Source organism: Hyalella azteca, unplaced genomic scaffold (assembly GCF_000764305.2).
Source record: "Hyalella azteca isolate HAZT.00-mixed unplaced genomic scaffold, Hazt_2.0.2 contig7618, whole genome shotgun sequence".
NCBI classification, from domain to species: Eukaryota; Metazoa; Arthropoda; class Malacostraca; order Amphipoda; family Hyalellidae; genus Hyalella; species Hyalella azteca.
Genome location: NW_025937739.1, coordinates 168,904 through 195,497, shown reverse-complemented (window position 1 = coordinate 195,497; position 26,594 = coordinate 168,904). Strand labels below are relative to the sequence as shown.

The following is a 26,594-nucleotide window of genomic DNA, read 5'->3' as shown; positions in this document are numbered from 1 at the left end:
GTTATGCGTGCAGTCATGTAGACGTTCCTGACGGTCGTGTTCGTGTGCTTTGTACGATATACCGAAGTTTATGGACGTGCGTGACATTATTGCAGGCATATTAAGAGTGCTTAGTGAAACGATGCGCTTGAAGATCCATTCAAGTTCTCTAAAGGAATATATTCTTTAAGCTTTACCACGAAAAGATGTCTATGTCCTAGGCGTCATGTCCCGTGAAAGTCGCCTACCATCAGCTTGTGGTCGTTAGGCTTCCGCTCTTAGGCGATCCGACGCAGGGTGACTCATCGCTTGTAGTCAGTTGTATGCGAGACATGAGAGTGTGAAGAGTTACGTGGTGGAACTCTTGTTTCTTTGAATTTAATTTTGTGCTAGAGTATGAGCGGACACAAACTTTGTGATATAAAGTAGACTTGGGCATATGGTGAATAGGTACAGCAGGCGGCAACCGTAGTGGTAAGTATTTGTGAATTATAAACGTGCAAGGTAGTAGAGACGCGCGCGCGTGGGGTCGGCTGAGCCGCTGACTTCATTTTGAATTTCTGCGCTATGTCCCTCGAGACGCCTAGGCTCGGAACGACTCCATGTGGAAATTAGTATCTGAAGTGTCTTCAGGTTAGCACTCATTACTGCGCCTGCACCCATTGTAAAACTCGTGTTTTGACAAAATTGATTCTAATCACACATTGATCTCCTTACATCTTAGTTTTAGCCTTTGAAGTTGTGCTTTAACTTGATTGCGTTGGCCGATGGCCGTTGTGTGATGTTCCCGTTCCCGACACCCAGGCAAACTTGAAAACATTTTATACAATTTATAGATTTATTCCAATTAAAGTAAACATACTAGGATGATGAAGAGATTGCTGTGAGGAGATTGCTCTGTAAGTTTTTTGTCCGTTCACGCACCGACGCTGAGACCTTAGAAATCCGGTAGAGTTTTGAACGGTAATTAAACCTAGCCCTACATCATACATGGAGTGCTATCTACCTATGTGAAGGCGCCTGAAACTGAAAGGCTAAAAGTCCACAACTCCGCATAGCCTACGATTGGGTTATATTTTATAACTAGTGGATAGTACGGAAATAAATGTTCTAGAAGTAGGTACACTGCTCCGACTGCTGTCTTTATCTTAAGTGTCTTCGCTAATTTTGTCATTGATGGACGTGGCAAATTTATTCTCCGCGAAATGCTTGCTGATCGTAGATATATATACGTAGAGTTGAAGGCTTGAAGCCCACTATTCTTGGAATGATATTCCTGCCAAAGTGCCAAAACTGGCAACAACGCTTCTATTGTTGAAATAAGAGTTTCAACGAATGCCAATCGGCTAGTCACTTGGTGTCTAGCACTTGGTGTCTGGCGTGCTTCCGCTAATTTCGAAGTTGCCTGTATATAACTACTAGTACTGTATTTAGAAAGCCTATATATACTACTACTACTAGGCTTGGAACGCCGAAGCGGTGACACGCCGCCGCCGGTAACATGGCTTGGTAATTAAAAATTTGAGTTGTGCTGCTGCGAAGGACGGTCATTGGTTTGAATTCATTTACGTTGGAGCGCCGACTAGCGAAAGTCAGAAACTACTTTCGTAACTATGACTGCCAGGAACTTTGTGCAATGTGCATGCCCGTCGCCGTTAGTTAGTCAATGACCAGTCTGGAGCGCGCTCTTCCCTTTCGATGCATTTCCTCATTTCGGCGAATGCATGGTCGTAACAATTACACCCTTGAAAACGTTAGGGTCCTTGTTCTACTCTGCTTATCGGCTTATCGAGATACGCTTTGTCTCTAACCATGGTGGCAATCCATAGGTTATTCAAAAGAACCTGTTCTTATGTCATTTTGAACCGATCAACGCTTTTTTACGGACCGATCGTAAAACACACCTTCTGTGACCTTCACCGGCAAAAGCTTTTGCACTTCTGAAGAAAGTCAGCTGACAGCTACACTGGCCGTGGGGCGTGGTGTCAAAGGAACTACTTTATTCTTTAGTATATTTACTATGATAACAATATATTATTCTGCTTAGGCACAGTCTCTCAAAATGTTACAGCAACATATTTTCCATTACTAATTATTTACATTTATTTGTTTGTAGTGCTACGAAATATTGCATTTTTTTATGTCACAGTTGATGTAGCTACCGGCCGCCATTACGTTTCTTGTGACGTCACGGCAGGTTAAAATCTATACAATTGTCTACTGATTTTAACTATATTACGATTTTGCATGTTTTTCTTTGTGATATGGAATTTTTATGCCTCTTCATTATAAGAAGTAGCATTTAGCAGTAATGGCAAGTTGGCAACCAACAGCTGAAGCCAGCGCCCAGCAGTCAGATCGTTCAGGTACCATATGCGACAAACAGTTAAAAAAATTATTCTATTCTAAAAGTTTTCTAATGTACATTTTTTTATATAATATTTTATCTAATAGGAGAACAAAATTTCAGTTCTATAACCTTTAAATGACGTCAATTTTATAAGTTATTACTAAAAGTGGTATTAATTTTAAACCTAAGCCGTTTGACATTTACAGGAAACGAACTCGAGCCAACCGGAGAGAAGCTCCCAGGGCTCTGTTACATTAGAGTCGAGCTAACATTTGCCGTGTGCACTTGTGCCTTTCCGATTCTTATGAAAAGACCGCAATTGCGATTTTCGACTGAACTTTTGTAGTTTGGAACGAATTAACGGAACCGTCAATTTTGGAAGTAACAAGTAAGTAAGAACTGTAAGATTATTTATGAATAGTTTTTCCAGTGCATCGTGCAAGACTTACCATGATTACTTGCGAATTGCGATGCAAGGAATATTTTTTTCTATTACCATGTGATATTGCCTTTTAAATCAAGAATTACCATTTAAAGATGGCGGCCGATGACGACTTTCTTCCATCTCATGATCTCCTTCATTTTCTTTCATCGACAGTCCACACAATGACACAATTTTTTTTCTATCTCTGAATGTAATTATACAACTTTAAGTTAAATCTAATAAATTTTCATCATCTAAAATTAAACGCTGCCGCTGCAGTGCCGCACTTACGAAGTTACGTTGTCTGTTGTCCTACACTCGTTACGAGCCTACGTGACCGACGATAATTGGTTCATGGCGGCCAGCCGGCCATGGCTTTAGAAAATGCGTTTGTAACTTGACAAACTTATACTTAGTGCGTAATGCATTATGCGTATGTTACGTATATTGATTTAGTATATTAATTAGTTGAGCGGTAACTTTAGTATGTCTAGATAATTTTCTGTATATCTTTTGAAATAATTAAATTAAACTCGCAATTCGCAAAGAATTAAGCACGGCGCGCTGACTTTGACTTGTAATTTGTGGTGACCTCAGGTCAGTCACCTCACTCACTGACTGAGTGAATGAATAGAGATAAAATTTCTAAAAATTATATGATTAATATGAATACAATAATGAATTATTTGAATCCATATTGCATATAAATTAAATATAAACTTATAAAGTACTCAAGTACATAAAAGTTGAAAACTTTGCTGTTTAAGTGCAATTTGCAATCGTGGAATTTTTTTTACACAGCTGTTCTTGAACTGCCCTAGGACTCGCTGATGAAGATTCCTAGGGCGTTATTAAATGTAACATTCTCATATTATTTGAAGCAATCTCTTACAAAATTTTGAAGCTCCCTCGTTTATAACGAGCTAGGAGACCAGGCTTGAGCTCTGCCAACCAAACCTCAAGGCAGGGCTCCGTTGGCCACCCCTCCTGGGGCAGCATGGAAGTGGCCGAACCGCAAAAGGTAAGTAGGCAATTCAATAATATGTTTTATTAGTATATTACAGATATAATGTACGTGAACTGTCTCTGCTATGGACATCCACTCCTCATGAATACCGGCCTGCAAATCTAATCTCCGGCGCGTGGCAGGTCAGACAGGACGTCCTCCCTGATGATTGATGAACATCAAGTATCATGTCCAGGTCCCGGCCTTCGTTCGTACCCCCTGTTGAAGAGACCAAATGTAAGTGCTTCTAGCATAGGTATAATGTTGCTTAACAGTATACATTGCGGATATAATGTCCGTCCGTCAAGTCTGTGTTCCTGTAACATAGGCAGTTCATCTAAGTTTTTATCGAACTTGCTGAGTGCTATTATTTGTTTATATGGAACATATGAGACATAAATATAGCAACAATGTATGAATGTAACATACTGAAAAAATGTTATTTTCCTAATAAAATCCATGTTTTAAGGTAAGGAATCATAAGTACGGAAGTAAAAAGTAAGTAATTCTATATGAATTCTAAAAAACTAATGGTTAAAATGAATTGCAGAGGACATGCGGCACGCGTCGCCCCGGGCGGCGATGTGGTCCTTGTCTCTNCCCCCCCCCGCTCAGCCGGACCGGCCGCCGTTTTTGCAAACCGATAAGTACTCAACATAATTCCCTGCCACCATGTCTCTAACATCAAAATACCTTGATGGAGCACCGTTTCGCGACACGACTTCGAAAAGCCAGGTCTTGATTTATTGTAGAATTGAGTGCCTCGCATACGTCAGACAATTGGGCCAATTTTAAAAAAGTAGTGGCTCATTGCATGGAGGATTTAAACTATTTGAGACGAGATAGGAAGCGTTCCGTTACCAGTCATCCTTAGCCTGTTGTCTCTGTGGTAACCAATCTCGCTATAAAAGACATCTTTGTCACGGTAGTTCGTAATAATATCGTTATGTCTACTTTAATACTTTGGGTTTGCATTTTCTCCAAATTCCCCAATCCCCACAATTCGTGATTTTGCTGTGGCATATATTGGAAACTGCGCAGATTATCTGCACGTACCGGAAAATTTGCCCGTTTTATCTCGGCTTTAGCCTTTAGGTTTCCCAAACGTGTGATTGTTATCGAAGACCCGTCTTCGGCGTTGCTGATGACAAGGCTGCTGGGTAAGGTAATCCAAAGGGAGGTGCCGCTAGGACTTGTCGTGTATGGTCTGCTAGTCGTGTTGTAGAGCACCGCGAAGTGCCGTATTTGGTGGGGGCGCCTGTCTGGACCTGTGGGGTATCTTCAGGACTCCCACTGATCACATCGCCTCATCTATTCAGGCATTTCCGACCACAATTCCTGCAGGCCTCTGTCACCCGTTTTGGCGCTCTTGAATTCTCTAGACAAGAGACCGATTGGCTAAATTTCTAGGTTGGCTTATTATCCGTTGCCCGTTGTGGCGTAAGCGTAACTCTGAATAAACCTTAGGATTCCTACTGAAGTTTTGTGACTTGTAGCAATGGAACCAAACGTTAAAACTAATTCGAATGAGACTTGCTGAAAAATTCAACACTACTGATGAATCATATCATTTGGTTTGTACGGGTTTCTTATGGTATTGCGCGTCATTACGCAGTCACCATTCATCAATTATTGACGGAAGAAATATAATTTTTGAACTATTAAGTTTCGATCATTGGAATCGCACTCTAAAAGACGAACAATTGTTAGTGTTGATGGGAAATCAGCCCGAACTTCTCTTTTAAGTAATACTTGGATTTCAGAACTTGTTGCATCTAGTCCACGCGAGCGAAAACTCGGAAATACAGTAAATATTTGATGCATTGATGAATTTAGAAAATGCCTTAATTTTACTCAATGTGTAGTTACTTATGATGCATTTCTTGTGAAACACCTTCAATGGAACCATTTCTTTTTCTTCCAGGGCCATCGCCAGTTTGAAATTTTATACAAAGCTATAGCTAATATTTTTTATAACTATGGGATTACGAAACTCAAAGAAGAGCGTAGACATCGCTGCCTCATCAGGCTCTCCCAAGAAGAACGGCACTGAGCCTACGGACGTCAAGGTGAAAGATCTCGCTGAGGACGGACAAAGTCAACCTCAGACAGAACTCATCGAGGAAGTTGCTGCCAAGGTAGAAGCCTCGACGAAAGTAGAAGGCCATGCCAACGGTGAAACCCCCAAGAAAGAGGACGAGTCTCCTGTCGGTGAAGTGAGTACGATTTTTATTAGCAGCTATCGATGTATTTTCAATCTGTTGAATTTGTAGAATTTACTCAATGGCTTATCTCGTTCTACACAAATTTTTGACATATTCCTGCGGGTGAGAGTTCTATGGAGCTTCTTGATGCTCAATGAATAGAGCAGTTAAACAAAAGTTGTTGAATCCTGAGTGCGTCCCAAGCATCGCATCCCATTGTTAAGTCACTTCGCATTCATAACGATGCCATGGGCAGTCACGATACTATGCCTGCCACCTACTGTAAAGTGAAACTGCTCGCATTGAAATTGAACACGCTAGGATTATAACGATATCTTGCGGGAAAATTCATATTCATTTAACATGTTCATTTGAGCGAAACCTTTCATTTTTTTGAAGGAAAATGAATTTTCCACTGATACACATTTCAGCAATGACGCTGAGGTAATAACAGATTTTGAAAAAAACATTTATGCTGTTGTGCATTTGGCTGCTAGCAAGTTAGGTGGACGAAGCGGGTTCATGAGCTTCCCATAATTACGGTGGCGGTCTCCCTACTTCCGCAACCACATCCGTCTGGCTCTCCGGTAGTAGAGAAAGAAATTAACAGAACCTTGACTTCCTACGTATTGGGCTGGGAAGCGGCATTTTTAAACACGCCTTGCCTAGACTTTACTAGGAATATCTCGACTTCAGTAAATTGTCAGAAGCAAGTAGATAAGCATGCCACATTGTCATGAATATCGATAGTAATTCAAACAGATGCAAAAATTAAAGATTTCGTCTCCAGAAACTGTGCTCTGGGAATTATCTTGAATCTAATCTAGCTTGTGCATTAATGTGCTATGAATGGCAGACTGTATGTCTGCGAGCTTGCTTTTGTTCTACATTGACACGTATGGATCCGAAGGACTTTTCGTCAGTTTAACCTTGTCAGGATGGCTAAATATTTTGCATTCAATGATGCAAAATTGCTAGGATTATATGTAAAAATTTTGTATTTACTAACAAAAAATTGACGGACCGTCGTTCGTCCGTGAATTGAACTGCGTGCGTGGTGTAGAGTTATTCTCGACAAGTACAATGAGCGGTACCTATGCAGCTTTGCACCTGACGCTGGGATGTAATTTGGCAACACTCTTATCAAACTAGGATATGAACGGCGGCAGACTTCATTTGCGGATTAATTATTATTATTAGTGGTAATTATTAGTGGTGAAGTGAAGGAAAAATGTCAAGATTTAAATTCATTGCCTATTAGATTATAGGCTAATCATAGTTCTTGGTTATCTGATGCAAACCCTGACCAGCTCCTACTACAGAATAGATTGGTCGACTGTATGATTGATCTGCTAGAATTGTTTCGAGAGATGCGACGTATCCCTGATATTTTCAGTATGCATATTCCTCTACTTTTTATAGCATTCAATCGTTTTAATGAAATGGCTCATCTACTGCAAAGACTTTACTCTTCACGATTTGCGTATTCGTTATTTGAACTGTGAGGAAGACGGTCCTCCGTATAGATTCATGCCTTACTGGTGGATTAATAAACGCTGACCATTTCTTGTAGAGCTTATTTAGGTTTTCAATGAGAGAAATGCAGAGCTTCAGCGTTTTACCCATTTTTGAATGATGGTCGGTCATCGTGTGGCGTCGGCAGGAAGTGTCGACAGCGTAGTAGCCCTGTGGCTATTAGTCTACCCTTGAGTTTCCCGCCAAATCTTCAGGGAGCCGGTTTGTGTAGGGGTTCTCGTCTAGATCCATGGTCTTCTTCCCGTTCATTTATAAAAATGCTCTGTCCGAGGATAGAGCTACGAAGAGATCAACATTTGATATTGGAAACTGGCTTGTGAACGGTTTTAGTTGAGCTCCAATTGTCCTAATTTTTTTTGAAGATTTAGCTAACCTTACCTTGCTGTTAATTTTCTATCTTCGTAATGGACAACCGCCACTAAGCTATATCCATAGGTTTCGCAAAGCCTGACTTTCTATGGAACCCGATCACAGCACACATTATTTATCTAAGCCCCATGGCTTCCAAAGTTTTTCCCCACTTGAAATTCTGTAGTCACGACATGCCTCCAGGCACCAAGTAATCGCAGAGTATCCTAACTTGATGAAATAGATGGTAATGGGTGCATTTTACCTTGTCATGATTACCAAAATTAGGTTAATGCTCTTAACATATCTAATAGTAGGCCGTTAACACCATATGGTTAACCTGCGTGACCTGTTGCTAATAATTATCCTATAACTTCCGTGTTAGGTGATGAACTTGATGGGATGCAATAAAATAGACATCTTGTATATATATATATCGAAAAGAAAGTTGTCTAATTAAAAACCCCGGAAAGCCCCCGCGTGCAACTAGTTGTCTATTTAGGACTATTGCTGCGACTGCCATAGAGGCTAGCGCTAGACGCTCGTTCTTCGTATGCATCGCCAAACCTAATAACCAAAAACTTAAGGTTAATCCAGGGTGCTCCCGAGTCGTCCATAAAATGTATAATATAAAGTGTGTAAGTACCAACATGCTTTTTTATCTCCATTAAATGAGCAGATGTTGCAATTAATTTTGAGACGTGGTTGTCTAGGGGAAAAGGTGCCGCTGTTCGATAAAGCAGCCATATATATATTTTTGCCCTTGAAACCGTTGTATTTGCGTGCTCCTAGCGGAATAAGTTGAGCTAGTTGATTAGTGTCGGTTACGTTTACATTCATATTGACCTTAATTTATTGTGTTCTGCCTGCAGTATAGATAATTTTATACCTACTACGATTAAGTACTTTGATTTAGTTGCACCAGCTGAAATGGCTAAATTTATTTGTAAATTACATTGATCGCCCTGTATTTTTGGTTCAACATTATTGGAAGTTAATAGCCTTAACTTGTTTTGTCTTGATGGTATTTATCGAGCTGTACTAAAGCCAGAGAGTATCATAACACATGACGTTGGTGTCGTGTTCTGACAAGCAGTTGATTTTTTTCCCGCAGGACGTCGCCGAGGCAGACAAAGAGAATTCTAAACCGCTTGAGAACGGAAAGGAAGAAATGAAGCCAGAAGAGAAAGAAGAGAAGGAGAAGAAAGATAAAGTGAAAAAGAAGAGATCTTTCAGGTTAGATTTCTTTTTGTGTATTATGAAGGGAATCTTGCATATGATACTAGGGAAATGTCATTTTGCACATAAAATCTGTTTATCTTTTGAAGTTTCTTAGGTACTCTATCTACATATATGGAATTTAGAGTAGTGAAATATTCAATGTATACTTTGGTTGAAAATCTGTAACAACCCACTCCCAGTGCCGCTACGCAAGGTCTGGCATAACGTTTTTTTAGCCCGGCCGTGTTTACTAATACTAAAGTTGTGAAAGGGCGTTTGTTCAGAGTTTACCTTGGGTAGCGCATTCTTCATGCAAAATGGTTCATCTCTTCTTCGTTGTGAGCTGCTCACTGAATTAGTGACTTCTGAATGAGCCAATGAAACTAATTAGAATTTCGGTAAATTATACTACTCCATTCTCATGAAATAATTTTGGAAGTAAATTTATCGAAAAATTCGATTTTCCTGTTGATGAAAATAGTGTACGTCGAAGTTATTACAGTGGGCAACGTCGTAATTAAATAGTGATGAGCTTAGATTTACGTAAAGTTAACCCAAATTTCTTAAATCGCTGATTCTTGACACGATGGCTTTCTTACTTGCTGATGCTGGATAGGATATATGTATGTACTTTCCATCGATGTAAAAAAATGTTTTGCCATATTGTATTGCAGGTTTGAAACAATTAGATTTGTATTAGCTCTCATTGTATTGAGGTTTCTAAATAGGATGTGTAAAGTTTGGGAAGATTATGTGAAACTTGATCATTTTACTACGTATTTTGGCAACGGTGGTGTCCAATCCAATTATACTTGGTAGTTTTTTAAAATTATTTCTCCTTATAACCAATTGCACTGTGAAATTGAATATCTGGATGCTAAATTTTTTTAATATTCAATCTTTGACGTTACAACAGGAGCTTCTCGTTCCTCCGACGGGAGAAGAAAGCAGCAAAATGCCAGGAGACCGCAAACGGCGAAGTTGCAAAGGACGATGTGAGTACCTACCCTTCATTTGATAAAATTTCAGATTGGATTAGATAAAAGGATTAGCATTAAGTGTGACCATTTGGATTCTTCAACTCGAGCAGAATGTTTTGTAGTGTGTCAACTTAAAACTGCAACTTTACCAGTGACAACGAGAAGCTTGCTTCATTATACGTTTGAAAGTGCAATTAGTTGATCATTACTTGCATTGTAAGAAAGGTGCGCAATTTCTGCTAATGCATTGCAAGCTAGAACACCATGTTGTCTCCTTGCCGTCTAATCGTTCGAAAATCAGTTTTGACAGCCTTGCGTTTGGGAAGATCCATATAATTAACAGAATTTAACAACTTTCTAATATCCATGCAGTTCTGAAATTCCTTATCGTGTCACTCGTGCAACACGATCTAGTTTCTCGCTCCCATTTCTTAATAGTGTGGATAAAACTCTTGTCAGATTAAAGAACTGTCTATGGATCCTATTGGTACAATTGTTAAATTTACACTTACTCTTCTGAGTAGAAGATGGCTCTCTGATAGAACTCCTAATGCTATTTATTATAATTGGTGTACGCGTGCAGGGCTTCCTGCCTTCCCTTCGTGGGATCGATGTATAAGCCTCGCAACATTAGAGCTGCCAATCGAATAACTTCACTATTTTTGAAGTTATTCGGGTTTCACCAGTACGTGATTTTAATCGAAAGCATTTATTCGATTAGTTCTATCATTAGTTATTTTTACTATTTTCCCTAGCCGTAACGCAAATCTGAATTTTTTGCTCGCTTCAATTTTTTTGAATTATCGCTAATGACAGAAATTGCACTCGATAGCATTATTTAAATTTCAGTTAACTCCAAACTGAAGATCTGCTTTCTAGAGGATTTTTATTACACTTTACACCTGTACGCGTATTCCATTTATGTAAGTACTGGCTAGTCGATGCTGCGCTTGGCAGTCAGTTGCTGCTATGAATTGGTATTGCGTAGAAGTTTTAATCTGGCAGTCCATCAGGCTCGAGGCTAGCCTGAGGCACTAGCTGTTGGAGGCGACTATTGTACTGTGGTATGTGGTTCAGGACCTGCCAAAGGTCGGCATCAGCCGTCTCGGTCTGTGTGTGCCAGTTAGGCCATGAATAGCTAGACTGTTGTGCCGAAAAAGTGAAAAATTTGGTGACGCTCTCACTCTCGTCTCTTTGATATACGAAGATAGCTCTCGTCAACAACCGCTATAATGAAAAAGGAATTGTTAATTGATATCTTAAATTTGATCCCGGGGCCCTAGATGTCTCTTAGCCCGACACATAATTTCTTACTTTCGTTCAACCATCGAACACGATTTTAGCTAGAATCGCGCCGCTCCTCAGCTTGTGCGCAGAGGTTCTTTTGCTAAAATTGTGACAGGTGGTTGAATCCCTAACTAAACAAGATGTAATCTTCATTCGTAATTGATTTCGTTAGTAGAAGCATGGCGTTAGCTTTATTGAAATGTTAATTTATGTTTATCCTATGCAACTTCTATCGAACATTAATGCTATGAGGCAAGAATGTTGCGCACCAGTATGATTGGTTTAGTACTTTAGGACTTGAATCGTGAGCCGACGACGTTCGAAGCCTTTCATAACACGGCTACATTTGTCTGTACAAATTATCTGGACTAGAGTGGAGTAGAGGTGTCCGGATTAAAAATGCCCCAGCTCGAAATATTTACTTCCCAGAGATACTTGGGATGCGCTTGATTGAACTGAGTAACTGTCCGTAAACAGCAGCGATGTAAAGTAGCTAGTTTCTGGGAGCGAGAGGCTGTGTTTCTCCCGACATAAGCTGCTATTTCAGAGGCGATTATGCCAATGGGAAGCTCCCTGACCAGTACCCGCTTTATGGCCGCTCTTTGATACTTATTCTTTTGACCGCGTTATTAATTGGCAGGCAAAGACATTTCTTGTACCCCTGACATTGAATATTTGTCCAATCTCAGGCTTTGCCTCCATTCAAAGTATTTGTCTAGGTTTCACCGAGGCCTACCGTAACTTTTCGTAGCCAGTTTAACTTGATGTGGTTGTGTGGCCTGATAGTTTGTGGAAGTCGATAACTTTCCATTATGATCTGACAAGAAAGGTATAGAGAATAGAGGTTTTTCTGAAGAGATGAATTTGAAGATTTTATTCCTGGTATTAGAAACTGAAAAGTTTGTAGTTTCAAGTTTCCATGCTTGAACTGACGATTCATACTCGCCAATAATCAATTTTCTCAGAGGTATTAAAATTGGTTCAATTTTGAAAATCGGGAAGTTGCCCCCTGGGTAGGTGTGAAGTTTGGAATCTGGTTTTTATTTATTGGTGGACACTTATTTTTATATCCGTAAACAATTGACATTTAAACGAAGGCGAAGAAACTCTAGAATAATTCGCGGGACGTTTTTTTCCCCATAGTAGAGAACTAAATTTCTCCTGTTTCAAAATTCTGTGCATTGCTTCGTGATGGAAGAATAAGAATGCCATACCAAGAGGAAGCCTTCTTGAAATATTGCACGTTAATCCTACAGAACCAGAACAAAACCAGCTGCTACCTGCGTGACTTGACAGTTGTTGCAGGTGTGTTGAGTAACACAAGTGTTCCGTTAACATTTTCTCGAGAATGAGATCTGTTCAACTATTACTCGTTAAACAGGCTCCAGCTTTACGAATTCAACTCCTAACATTGGTTTGATAATTAGCAGATTGATTTTTAATCATTTTTAAGCTGTTGGTGTTTATTTTGAAGATTTAGGGTTGAAGTATCGGTCAATAACTTTTAACCAGATTTTTGACGTTTTTTGTTATCATGAACTTGAACGTCCAACAGTTGACTTGGTAACTTGAAGGACGCGACTGCTGTTTAACGCAGCTGCAACTCTAATTTCCGCACTTAACTACGATTTTGCCGAGCAGAATCGATTACGAAGTTCCAAAACATTCCCGTTCCGCGAGCAAAGATATCTTCGTGTCTGATTTGCCGACTCTGCAGTTTCGAGTTAACTGCAGTCTAAGTTTGCGTGATTAGTTGGTACTGAGCTTTTAACGAGATTTATGAAGAGCCATCTAAAGGCAGTTCTCACTAGCAATTTTTCGCTGATCTTGTCTTCAACACAGTGTGCTTCCATGCTTCAATTAAGCATCCATTATTATTCCATAGGATGAAATTAAGCATTCCGAGTGCCTCGAGTTCAAGACCACTGGAGTGGTAGAACATGGAGGTGCCCTCATGTGCGAGGAGAGTAATTTTTCTTGTCTGCCTGTGTGTAGCCATTGATCCTTACAGCAACATTGAAGGGTAGGCCTAAATGTTCCTACCTCCCCTTTCTTCCACAGCCCTCGCTCGCTCTGTGCACTTACATGCGCCTTTGCTGCCTTTGTCACAAAGATTCTGATATTGTCAAGTCCACTTCGAAATTAAAGATTGAAAATTTAAATTAACTTGGATGCTGAATCGTACATATTTCAATTGTGTGCAGCGCCGGAATGGCCTGAAGCAAATTTAAATTTACGGTAAACCAGGAATCTATACGTACTGCATTGAATAGCGTGTGAGATTAGTCAGTCAATGCTATCAGTTTCATGGCCGTTGAGAAGTGTCGTCTATTGGTGCGTGCTGCTCTGCTGTAGAAGCTGTACATGAAACTACACCGAAGTGACGTGTAGTTGTGCGTGTTGGCGTGGCGTGAGGATGTTGTATGCAGAGGTGCATCGTCCGCATGTTGCGCTGATACTTGCGTTGAAGAAGAGCTCTAATAACACGGACGAAGTAGAGAACAGCTGCACGCAGCAGCCGCCGCTCGGGTGGAGCGTTCTGACCAACGCTGCAGGAAATGCCTCAGGCAGTGGAGAGTAGCAGCCATTGCCGCAGCTACTCGCCATTATTGGCCGTTGTGCGTTGCTGTAGCAGATGCCGCGCACATGCAAAGATTTTACACTTAGAATACGAGTAGTTTTTTGTGAAAGTGTTTGACTTTCTTTGAGCGGACGATTTAATCAATCCGTAACCTCCAATTACAGCTCAACGACTCTAGTTGTCGAATTACGACTTTTTCTATTACCAGATTATTAACATGACTTGTTTACCAGAAGAATATCTTAACGAGAAGTGTCGCGAAAGTAGACGCGCAAAACCTCCTTTCGTCCCTATATGGAAGTCGACTTGGGCGTGACTACTATTGTGCGTCGTGTCATCCATCAACTTATTCTCAGAGGCCTAGGGTTGCTCAGTGCGGTGGTCCTCTTCCTACAAACTAACATGGTTCACGATGACAAGAGTGAATGCTTAGCTATGTTGCCAATCCTTGAAATATTCTCAATAAACAAATTTATTGCATGCTAGAATTTTAAGAATGACGAACTTGTCTTACGAGGAAGTCGTGGTCTTGAAAGTGTTTATCCAAACCTGAGGCGAATCTGGCCTTTCAAGATTTTATCTCTATTTCCCGGATCGGTCGACTTTCGACAACTGTTGGCCAGGCAAAACATATTGCGCGAGACTTAGGATCTATATCGAAGAATGCGATGGGTTTGTCTAATTTTTCATCCTGCTGCTGGCAATTGTGTAGGCATTACTAAACGCTAAACCATACACGAGTTTGTTTATGACCATTAACGCTGTAGATATTTTGCTCGGGTAGAAAACAAGACATGAACTTTCTTTTCAGGGGTTGATAATGACACTATTTTCGATCATACACTGGTTGATTAAGACCGGCCTTGTCTTCCTGTTCTCGCTATTCTACTATAGCCGGTCGATGATCTGATCCTCGGTTGGCCAGCGTCCGGCAAGCTGCTCAACTGCGGCTTCCATGTTTGTCTGACCAGCGGGCTCGGTAAACTCGGCTCCGCGGCACAGAAAATGGATGGCTGGCTCGGTTCTTTTCTTTAGATTAGACGATTGAATTAATGTTGTGGACTTGTAGCCTGGCCTTCATTGCGGAATTGAATAATGGATGCTAGTTTAAAATCCCGTGAAATATAGAAATGGGCATTAATGTGAGGAATAGGATAGAAAATAGAACATCGAAATGTAAAACTACTAGAATATAACTACCATTTAATTTCCATGGCAGGGAAAGATAACTTGGAGATGGAACGTTCATGTCCCCATGTCTGGTTAACATAGGTGGCGGCTCTATTTGTAATGTAGCGGCCGCTGCCGCTACCTACATGCTCTAAATGTAGCGGCCGCTACATGTAGCGCGCTACTGCCCACCTCTGCTGGTTAATTTGTCTAATATGCGCATTAATGAAGACGATAGTTTTCTTCCAAAAGAGGAAGAGTTCCAACTTGCGAATGGCTTTTTCTGGGTAATGACGAAGTTTCATCCTGCTTGTAAACCGTTTTAGCTCACAAGTTGTTGGCAGTGATGGGATTGTTGGGTAACAGTCGTCGGATGTAAGGTTCACTGTGTACCCTTTTGTTCAGTCAACGAGTCTGGTTTCTGTCGCGGAGTGCATGCGCACTCAGAGCTATTGCGCAGACTGACAAGTGTTGACTACGTATTTGCGTCAGCGTGTAAAATCTGAAGCTAAGCATGGCTGGATTGCACTACTTTGAGATCGTGTAATAAATTGAATTATATGAACGATTAGACCTTTTGAGAATGGTCTTGCCCCAGTTCACCAAGCATTCTATGCGCAGTTCAAATATTTTGAATCGGTGGCTATCATAGAACTCCAGATGAATTGGGAATTTTTCATGAACTACTGCCGCGCTGCCACTTTCTAATTGGAAAGGATTCAACGGGATGCATTCTAGATAGCATAAGTTTCATTTGTTGGAAGTTCGGCATTAACACGAATCAAACCCAAATTTATCCGAATATAAAACTTTTGACATCTGGATCTTGTCCGCGTCGAGCTGAATTCGATTTACAAGAGTTAGCGTCGAATATGAAATTTTCTTCCCGAAAGGAAAACCTTTAACGAGAAACTGGCCTCTTAGTCTCGCGAAGTACTTGACTTCGGAGACTAGAGAAAGTGGAGTACCTACCTATCTATTTGCGAGATAAGCAAAGGTTTTTTGAATTTTCAACTGTTTTGAAAAGACACTTCTGTTTATACTTTCTGATGCATACATAACTGGTGATCTCTCTTTTAAGTAAATACGCTATGTATTTTTAATTTCGTTTATATTTTTTTAACGCGCAAAATAGCCAAATCCCACATTATTTTGGCTCAAAATTTTAGAGAAAATGCCAAATTTAAGTAAATATGCTATGTAATACCTTTAATTTTAATATTTTTTTGATAGAGAAGAGCATTTTGAAGCTTTAGTGAGGAGACGATCGCTTGAACAAGTTTGGGGACCTCGGGTATCACGTATTAGGAGTACCGTTTTTCTTCGCGGGAGACAGGGAATAACTTGTATTCAAATGGCTGGGAGAATAAAATTGAGGTAGGGGATATTGTTTTGGCCAGTTCTGAAACGAAAATGAAGCCATTGTGGTAGCTAGGTGTACTGGTAAGATCGCCGTTAACGCTTTTCTCTTTTAAACACAATACCTGCTCTCAATTAAAATAGGATGAGAACCAAGCGACCTGATGAATTGAAATTTTTTCGCAAATTTAATTGATGAATTTGTTTACAAAATGGCTTGGCTTGGCCCCTGAAAAAGGTTTAGGAGTCGTAAAATGTGCTGTGAAATGAGCCTGACACTTCGTAACAATTCTTTTAATTGAATTTATAACTCCTGTTATGCTCTCGTGGAGAGAAATGATCCGGATAACGAGGATAACCGACAAATATTATAACAATATTGTCTCAGTCGTCGAAGATTCTTTGTATAGTTGCATCCGTGCTAGGTGCAGAACGAAACCAATGACTGACGAGGCCGCGATACACTGGCCGACTGAAAAATGCATTCCGCTCTCGGCGTCATACGAGCACCTGTTACTTGCGATCGTAGAAGACTACCTTTTCCAGTAGGTTCATAATTCGTGATCGGAGCTCGTAACGTGCTATATCAGGGCGTGAAAATGCTTTGAATCGCGGAGTTATTAAACGCGGGTCTCGATTCAACCCTGACAGTGGTGAAACGCGTCATCTCGCTCTTCATTAATCTCAAGACATACACTGACCGATAAACCGACCTAAGAGGCTGCTTGTTGTCTGTGGCATGTGCCGGTGGCTGAGCCACTCTCAGATGCCAGCCAAGAAGCTGGCTGAAGGCACTACGCGCTCAGTCTTCACACAGGTGCCAACTTAGGAAAGACTCCTATTTGCATGTCCTGCAAAAGTTTTGAGCAAATATATCTCGCAGTCTCTTGCGCAAGATTGTTCCGTGTAACCGTTTCGAGATACCGAATTTTTTTTTTCAAGCCTCTGAAGGAAAATATAATTCTTAACGAACAGAATAAAGAACGTGATGGATTGTATAAGATGGATCATAGGCCTTCTTGTAGGCAAAACTGTACCCGTTATTGAGGTAAGCATTTGATTTTGATTAATTGTGACCTAATTTATATTGAATTTTATTGGCATGAAACAAACTTCCGCTAAAGAAGTTATATATAGCTACTGAAAACGAACTCTGGTTTGACGTAAATTTTTGACATCTCTACTTAACGATTTAATGAGGACATTCGAGTTGGGTAAATTGACCAACCAACGCGATTCGCTTGTAGTATTTATTCTCTCTCAAAGCAATTAGACTTGCTGTAATTTGACAATTTAAATCATAGATACACCCGACATTGAAGAACTCCTGAAAACTTCGATAGCGTGCGCAACGGAAACTCGTGGTTATGCCGCTGTTGGTTCTGCCTCGATCGTACCGAAAATAGAATTTCACCGGCGCCCTGACGGACTCTAATAATGGAGAACAGTTAGCCTCCATCTCGCAACGTCGCATATACGATTTGTATTGAATTGAAAGGTCGAAAACCGTGAGCTAAGAATTTATCACGCTAACGCAGGCGGAATTAATTATGCATTAACCTGTTTTGATTAGAACACTCGGATATGTGCCAAACTGCCAATGTTCGTCATGACCATTTCCTTGTGCAAAAGTTGGCCACTGAATTCAGCATGTGCTCAAAATTGCCTGGAAGATTATTTGAAGACTGCCCGGAGAACTTAAACTTGATATTCGTATTATGAATCGGGGGGTGGTAGTTCCGACGTTAGCATTGAGAACTGAATTGTTGTTGCCCTCTTGTAGTTGAAGACGAAATTTATCTGAAGATGGATTTCCTGCTTTTCTCCGGGATCTCAGCGTCACCAGCCGATGCAAAATTGACAAATTGTCTTTAGTTATCTTTGCTCTGAATGAATTTTACTGAAGCATTTGTAGATACACCGGCCAAGTTGATGGTAGCGAGTCGTACTTTTTTCATCGTATACGGCTCGTGATGTTCTCGGGAGATGCAACTCGTCTTGCAATTGTAAATTTTTCGAATCTGTATAATTTAGCACAATATTTAGTTCTGTCATGAATTGATAATCTTGATTTCATTCACTGTAATACCAGAGAATTGTTGATGCGGCGAAAAAATTTCAAAATTTCCGAATACCTGCATCTTCGAAAGTATTAGAAATTTCATTTACTTGCTAAATTTTTGTGCGCGGAAAATTCCACGATTTAAGCGATGCATTTATGGTGAACGGTTACTAGTCGGAGGATAATCTATATCGGTAGCTATTTTGGCTTGCCGACTTCATCGGACGATAAATGTCAATGGTTTCAACTAGTAAAATTAGATAGCGCCTGAAACAAGTTCTTTGAATTCGTGCATGTTATAACAGATATTGAGTAATCATTGATTGAGTAATTGATTGAGTAATCATTGATGGTACGAATGTACATACGTACGGTATTCAGTTGCTCAACCCAACCAACGTTCAATAAAGCAGTATCAATGCGTGCGTGGGATGGCTCCTGCAAGCTCAGCTCATCTTGCAAGTGCCATGTTGGCGAGACCTCGGTACATGTAAGCCCGTTCTCGTGCAGTCTATGTAATCGTTTGATGTAAGCATGTCTTATCAACTGGGAACGTAATTTAGCCGGAAGCCCGATTAACTTTTAAACTCCCTCCCCTCCACTGTATTGACTGTTCGAACTTGCAGGATGTGATTTGTAATGGTAGCGATTTCAGCGGTCACTTTGCATTATGAACCGCAACTAGCTGCGTTATACACGTAGGTACTCAGTGACCTAGTTCTTTTTTGCTGATCTTATGGTCACCGCTTAGAACTTCGCTTTGGCACTAATATAGTTTTTTTTCGCCGAGCTTGTTGGCGCAAATGCATTCGCCTACCTTGTGCGCAATGCACGTCACCTTGCTGGCGCCACCCAAGATATACGCAGCTATGAATAGGATTCGAGAGATGATCGTTTCGGCAGAAGTTGCGCCCAACTGCGTTTCACATCTGCCGGTTTGAGCGTTCTCATTGCTACTTACTGGCACCATCGATGATTTCTAATATTGGATTTCATTGCTCAATTAACGGTGGGCTAATCGTCTCAAGCTCGGCGAGGTTTCGGTAAAAATGAAGAGCAGAATGAAGATAGCCATCGCGCATTTCAGACACTCGTGAATTATAACTACCTTGCGTCATCTTGCTAGACTTGACTCGCATCCGAAAAGAATTTACTCAATTGTCCTGAAGAGCTTATGGCCGCACAGCCTAACTTGAGCGAGTAAATTTCTGTTCTCAAAGTTCCTCAGTGCGATGTTGAGTTCATTGGAATCGATATCTTTTAAAATACTCGTACGTTGGAGCAGCAGACTTTTGGTCCCGCCTAGGTTTGGCGTAATGGTTTCTTGCCAGGCATCGGTGCACTCGTATTTAACGGTTTAACTGACCCACGCCCTTGGATCCCGTCCAAATATTTAATTAGTTGCATCTTGGTAGCGATGGTTTTGATCAGAGACTTGTCAATTCGACCTAAAAACTGCAATGGAATTCGGCTACATTGAATGGAATTGTCATCTTGATTAGTATTGCAGTAATGTAGTTGACTCTGATGAGCGAACAGAAACATTTGAATTGGATGTTTATAGTTGAAGTTGAGAATCGTTCTGTATGAAAATTAGTCATTTGATCTGAACAAAAATTAGCGAAAAATTCTTCTACCTCCATTTGATAGATGGGGAAACTTTCTCGCCAACTCGAGTTGAGCTGGAGTTAGTTTTATGCACTTGCCCCATTTACAATTGAGAGATGTGGACAAGTTGAACTGTGTCTGAAGACTGTAACTCGATTTACCGGGCCTTTCATTCGAATGATACGGATGACAGTTCAATTGTTTTGTCGATGTGGAGATTAATCTTGGCTGTCTTCGCGATCGTTGAAATTCCTCAATTACTTTGTGCATTCTTGGTTATGATGCTTGCATGTCTTGTCAATTTACCATTCCCGATTAGTAAGAGGGCTTTGTTATTGATAATTTTATGTACCAGTTGTGTTGGAGGCGAATCTTCAACTGATATTTCAAGAGTTGATTAGACCACGTACCGGTTGCGAGGCCAACTATTACGTCACTCAGACCAACATGACTTATAACTTCAAGCATGTGATGCGATGCAAGGCACTAATAAATTTTACTGAGAGCCAATAAGTGAAATCAAACCGATCCTCAACAATTACTGCTTTCAATTCGGGATACAAGTTGCGCAAGGAAGGTCTTGCTTCGAAGGAACTTTTGTTGCATTTATTTAAATAGCAAGGTCTTGATATTGGAGTTGGAGTTCCGACACGGTGTATCCTTCAATATAACAATTATTCCCTGTGCAGAACGTTTCTCTCTAGCCACTCTCATTTCTGAACCACTGTTGTTGACGATTTCTCATTCACTGTTGATGATTTCTATTACTTGCTTTTGTATCAGAAATGACGCTTGTCCACTTGATTGAATCGACTGAGAGATGCCAGCGTCAAGCTAAAGTTTCAGTTGACAGTTGAGATTTACAAAACTTATCATATCTAATTTCGATCACCGAAATTTATATGAATCGAAATAGAATGCCTGCTTGATTATGGCACGAATTGGACTGGATTGATGAAATGTTGTCGGCTGCTACGCCTCCTCGTTTTACTTTGTTTAGTTGAGTTTCCCCGTGCGTTTACGTGCAGGGGTTTTAGGCGAGAGGGAATCTGTGTACTGTATTCTCGCTTAGACGTGCTTGCTTATTAGTGGAAGCGCTTTACGGCAGACCTGCTGGGCTTCTGGTAAACTGCTTCTGCCGTTCCTTCCGTAGCTCCCCGAGTCCTAACTCCATTCGTCGAAATCTACAATCAAATTTGAAAATCGATCAATATTGAACAGCCGGAGAGCTTCTGTTAACCGTGAATTCTTGATTGCTGAACATAAATGACTTCCATTGAGCGGATTTGAGAAGTCATTCATTAGGGTCATAAGTTCGACTCATTTTCAAGTCTATACTATTCCAATGAGACGTGCACATTTGCGACACGGCTTTTGCTCCATTGATATCAGCTGGGTTTCAATGCTTGATGCACTCGGTTTTGCCAAGGCGAATCGGTTGGAGTTTCCGCTGCGTACGCAGGTACCGGTGGGTTACATTGGGTAAAGCTATTTAAGCGTGACTCGCTGGCAGGGGGCAAAACTCTTCCGCCTTAACCATTCACTCGCTGAGCGTGCTAGAAGTCTAACCTCTCTAGTCTCTTGTCTTGTTGCCTCAGCAGACATGGCTGCCATCATCTCACCTTGCACGCAGGTCCATTGTTACATTAATACAAGGAATACTTTCTTCACTCATTTTCACGACACTTTGGCGCCTTAGATTTGCCAAGTAAAATCCCGATATGATGATTCGCGTGATGGGTTGTACGAACATTCCTAGTTAGTCAATTCCTCAGGTTATTTGGAAAGACGAGGCGGGACTCGCTCAACACGTCTAATACCCATAAGTTCTCTGACTAGTCTGAATGTGAAGATTTTAATGTAATTGATCTATTGTGACCTTGTCGAGAACCTAATTTGCCTTCAACTCGAAAGAAACTTAGAATTAACTATACACGAAAATTTTCTCCAGTTGAGCTGTGCTAGAAATCGCCTTTTCTACGTGCTGGAAATGCTTTTTTATTTACTGTTTAATGAGAATTAATTTCAGGTTCCACTTGTAATGTGTATATTCAGAATGTGCAATTTTGGTTATTTAAATTTGATGGCCGATAAGGTCTCTCGATAACTCGTTTGTACATGATAAGGATCCCTTCATTGATTATCTTGCAAGTTATTTCTGGGTTATAAATTGTCAAGTATAGCTTCAAAGGTTACACCCAGGAGCTTTTATCGCAACTGTGGATGAAATTGTTACTTGCATATTCTTGCTCAAGCTAATATTAATACGACCTTATGGTCGGTGTGACCGTAATGAGGTTAAATTTTTGGCCTTGCTTGAACTGGGTGCAAATGTGCACCTGCTTGACTTTCCAGGTGTAAACTTTTATTATCGTGTTTGCGCTTGATTTCTTTAATTTATCATTACATATTGACCTTTTCTTTCAGGCCAAAAGCGAAGAACCAAAACACGATGAAGAGAAGGTCGAAGTCGCCACCGAAAAGGCCGATGTGGAGAATTCTCAAACGGAGACACCTGCCTCGCCAGAGCCCGCAAAGGAGGTATGCGCTTTTTTACCGATTATGGTTTGGCACTATTCACCTGTGCGTGTCAATGAAATATTTAAGTATTGAGTGGCAATTGACATTCTCGTGTTCGAGCTCTTGGAAGATTTTCCCAACTCGGTGTTCTATTTTATTATGCAATAGGTTAGAATTTGTTTTATAACTGACTTGGCCGTAAAACCGCCTTTATTTCGTCATGCATTTATAATTTACTTCTGCTTCTGCATGCTTTTCTTTGCACTAATCCTCTTGCTGTCCCTGGGTTATCAGTTTACCTGCTTTTCATTTATTTTTCCAATAACTTGCATGCGTATTCATTTCCGGCCCGTTGAGTGAGCCAGGTTATAAACAACCTCGCCTGTAAATACTCCATTGCCATCTCGACTCGACCGAAGAAGCGTGAACGTGACTCGACGATCATACTTCGAGTGCCTACGAACAGATCTGAAGCAGAAACTTCGTTCGCCGAATTCTTCCGTAGCTTATTTTCGGTTTTATTTTGCTGGCTGTACATGTGGCTTTCGTTCAACATTTCAGAAATTGTGTTGGTGTGACTTCGTTACTAACACGTCGTTGCCTACGTTTTGCGGAAGGCAGTACAAGGCTTTGACTTTTGCAGAATGGAACCGTGGCTGAACATCTAGAGCAGACTTCGTTAGAAAGTGGTGCTTGCGTCGTATCGAAACATGAGGAATCGGAAAGAACTTGCGTCATTGAATCTTCACCCCTACCCGAAGTAACGCCTGTAATAGAAGCGACCTCCGTCCCTGAAGTTGCCCCCGTTGTCCAAGTGACGTCAGTCCCCGAAGTTGCACCCGTTGTCGAAGCGGTCTCAGTTCACCCGTCGTCGAAGCGGCCTCCGTCCCCGAAGTTGCACCCGTCGTCGAAGCGGCCTCCGTCCCCGAAGTTGCACCCGTCGTCGAAGCGGCCTCCGTCCCCGAAGTTGCACCCGTCGTCGAAGTGGCCTCCGTTCCCGAAGTTGCACCCGTCGTCGAAGTGGCCTCCGTCCCCGAAGTTGCACCCGCCATCGATTCTTTCCTCCCCGCAGATGCATTGGTCAGTTACTTCTCTACATTATTCTTCCTCTATTGACGTTTAAATTTCATGTTGATCTGATTTCTGTGGGGCTTTTTGGTTCTTCGCTTGGCATGCTTGGCTACTCTATCAGAAGTTAGTGATTATATTTATATGCGAAATCAATGACGTACCCATTCTCGAGTTCCTAATTTTTTCGAACACCACTAACAGGAAGCAGCTGAAACGAAGACCACCACTGACACCCCCGCTGAACCTGAACAGGTGAGATTCGAATAACACGAAGTAAATGAGTCGTGCAATGATGAAGTGTCAAACTTAGGTTAACGAACTTGTGGATTGAATTTTTTCGTATACTGAAGGGCTCATTGGTTTAGAGAGAGACCTTTCCATATTAAAATTTCATGTCGTGCATTCAGTCGTAGAGATGACAATACTAAATGTATTTCGCACGGACCTTGCAATGCATTGCATGTACACGAAGATTTGATAGATGCTGACTTATTGAAGACGTGATAGTTTCTTAGAGCCTAATTTGTACTCATCTCGTTGATAGCTTGCCCAAGATTTTCGGCGATAAGCTATTTCAACGTACAGTATGTGTACGGTACGTAATGTTAATTCATTAAATGAATCAACATTTACTTGAAATTTACATTAAAATTTACATTAAAATGACACACTTGAAGTGTGTCATGTTTCTAAATGCCGTTTACTATTTAGGTGGACGAACCTGCGTCCGTTGAGGCTCCTGCACCTGAGCTGTCTTCCGTGTCCGTTCCTGAGGTGAGACAATGATTCTCATGATGAAAATCTTGGGAGTGCCGTGCCGAGTGAAACGTTAGCGGTAGTTTCTTCACGACAGGAAATATTGGATGAATATTGTGGACGGAATGGCGAATTGCTTGTAAAATTATTCAGCATTTTTTCTGCTTGCCTGCGATTCACCCTTAATTCTTGAACAGTCTTCAGGTAGCCGCTTCTCTTTGAATAGACATGTATCTCCACTCTCAAGTGTCTATAATCTACTATGAATTTGCGACTATCTTCTTATGAAGATTCGAACTCTCACCTCAGTCGTTTCCAGTCATTTTTTTTCCACTGACAATTTATTTTTGAAGGTTGCCAATCCTAATCTTTCAGGTTTCTGCCGAAGCAGAGTCTGCGTCTGATTCTGTCAAGGAAGCTGCAGTTGAAGAGGTCGCCACATCTCTTCCGGAAACAAAGTCGGAGGAAGCTGCTAAGTCAGAAGAGAAGTCTGTGAGTGCTTTCCTTTGATTCCGAGCTGCCAAGAGGCTCTGTAGATAATCCTGTCTGAAGACATCAGTTCTCTGGAACGTATCTAATGATTGGGTTGAGGTTCTGTCATTTAGAAGTGCAAAGTTTCCAGTAAAATTCTCAACGTTCATTTTATCTTGCGTAATTATCTTGCATAATTTTGCCAATAAACTTGCTATAACAATCGTTGAAGTTATAGTTGATTTTCTTTTCAAAAATGTACAGAAATTCCACCTGCCTGTTACTTCAACTTGGTATTGATGCAAGGAGGTAGAAGATAGCTTGGTCAAATGCGATATTTAGCAAGTAGTGAGGTAGGGTCCCAAAGCTATAAATGGTTGCTTGTAAATTTGCCCCCGTTTCGAACATGACTATTGGTACAAGAAGTAATACTATCACGCTTATAGTGTTGCGCTAAAAGTACTAATCGCTTCATGCCACTCCCACTCCCAGGTGATTGTGGTATGTCAAGTTTTTGCACGAACTTGAATTTGCCCGTGCTTTCTCTTTCCTCTATAATATCTGTATATTCGAAATATTTCTTGCAGGAGGAAACAACCACGGAATCTCCCAAGGAGTAGAATAGGGTACACTCCCGACTTGCGGAAGCCAACGCTGTGATGTCAGGACTCGCTGCTTCAAAGCTCTTGATTACTTCATCGATCAGGGTTCCTCGTATTTTAACCTCTCATTAAGCCTATAAAGTGAAGTATTAGCATTTGTTAATGATAAAGGATATTCCAATTATTTATATCTCTAAATCAATCAGCAGATCTGTTGCATCTAAGCTCTTTTGTGTAATGGATGACTGTCGGCCTTGATACTCCGAAATGAGGTGGGGTGGCCCTCTAACTCGAGCTTAAGACCTGCCTTAATTCTTAACCATTTTAATCTGATACGAGAACTTATTTTAATGATATGCTAGTAATGGTAGGAGGAGCAAAAATCTTGTTAAATATTCAATACTGTAGATTTATAGCCCAGAACTTGATTGTGAAAATTTAGTGGGATCTCATTGGAAGGAACAGGCTTTTTGTCATATCATTCCTGCTTAAGGTTAGACATTGCTCTGATTCGTCGTAGCTTTCGGATTACTACTAGCTTGATGCATCAACTTCAGATACGGTAAACGGAGTAACTTCGCTTGAGTGCATTTTCTTCAATCTTTGCCATTTGAATTGTTGCCAAAATTCTGAAGATTATGTGGTTTGATTCAGCTGTGTTAACCGGTATCTCGCTTCCTCAAACTGGGGGGTTTCAAAAAATTTGTATTATATCTTCTATGTGAATATCATGATTTTTGTCGAGTAGTTTGAATTTGCAATTATAGGAAATGACCGTAGACTTGTTTTAAGCTAGTTAAGGACATCCCTGCGCTTATATTTCTCTCATCTGAATCCCTTAATTTTCATGATTAAACATTGCATTTTAGACTGTTGCACGTATCGTGTAGCCTTGTGCGTCCTCGTTCAGCTTCTGGAGAAGGAAAAAGTGTCTGAGCATTGCTTAAGTTGCAGCTAATGAATAGTGATAGATGCGGCATTAGGCGTTCAAGCCTCTAGGTAACGAATCAGGATGACTGGTTTGGTATGAACTTCGTTATAATAAATTATACATTGGTA

General features: G+C 40.8%; 1 protein-coding gene across 2 annotated transcripts; it reads left to right on the top strand.

Moving 5' to 3' along the window:
* The first annotated feature begins 284 nt into the window (after window positions 1–284).
* On the top strand, window positions 285–26,594 carry LOC108673016 (cilia- and flagella-associated protein 251). Of its 2 annotated transcripts, XM_047881315.1 has the most exons (10): window positions 285–453; window positions 5,684–5,975; window positions 8,962–9,083; window positions 9,985–10,063; window positions 22,543–22,656; window positions 23,279–23,715; window positions 23,908–23,958; window positions 24,418–24,480; window positions 24,838–24,954; window positions 25,521–26,594. In XM_047881315.1, the coding sequence occupies exons 2-10, from the start codon at window positions 5,739–5,741 to the stop codon at window positions 25,591–25,593; spliced, it is 1,293 nt and encodes a 430-aa protein (XP_047737271.1). In that variant the 5' UTR covers window positions 285–453; window positions 5,684–5,738; the 3' UTR covers window positions 25,594–26,594. The 2 variants fall into 2 exon arrangements, with proteins under 2 accessions (XP_047737271.1, XP_018016271.1); XM_018160782.2 differs by lacking the exon at window positions 23,279–23,715 and having other exon boundaries at window positions 291–453.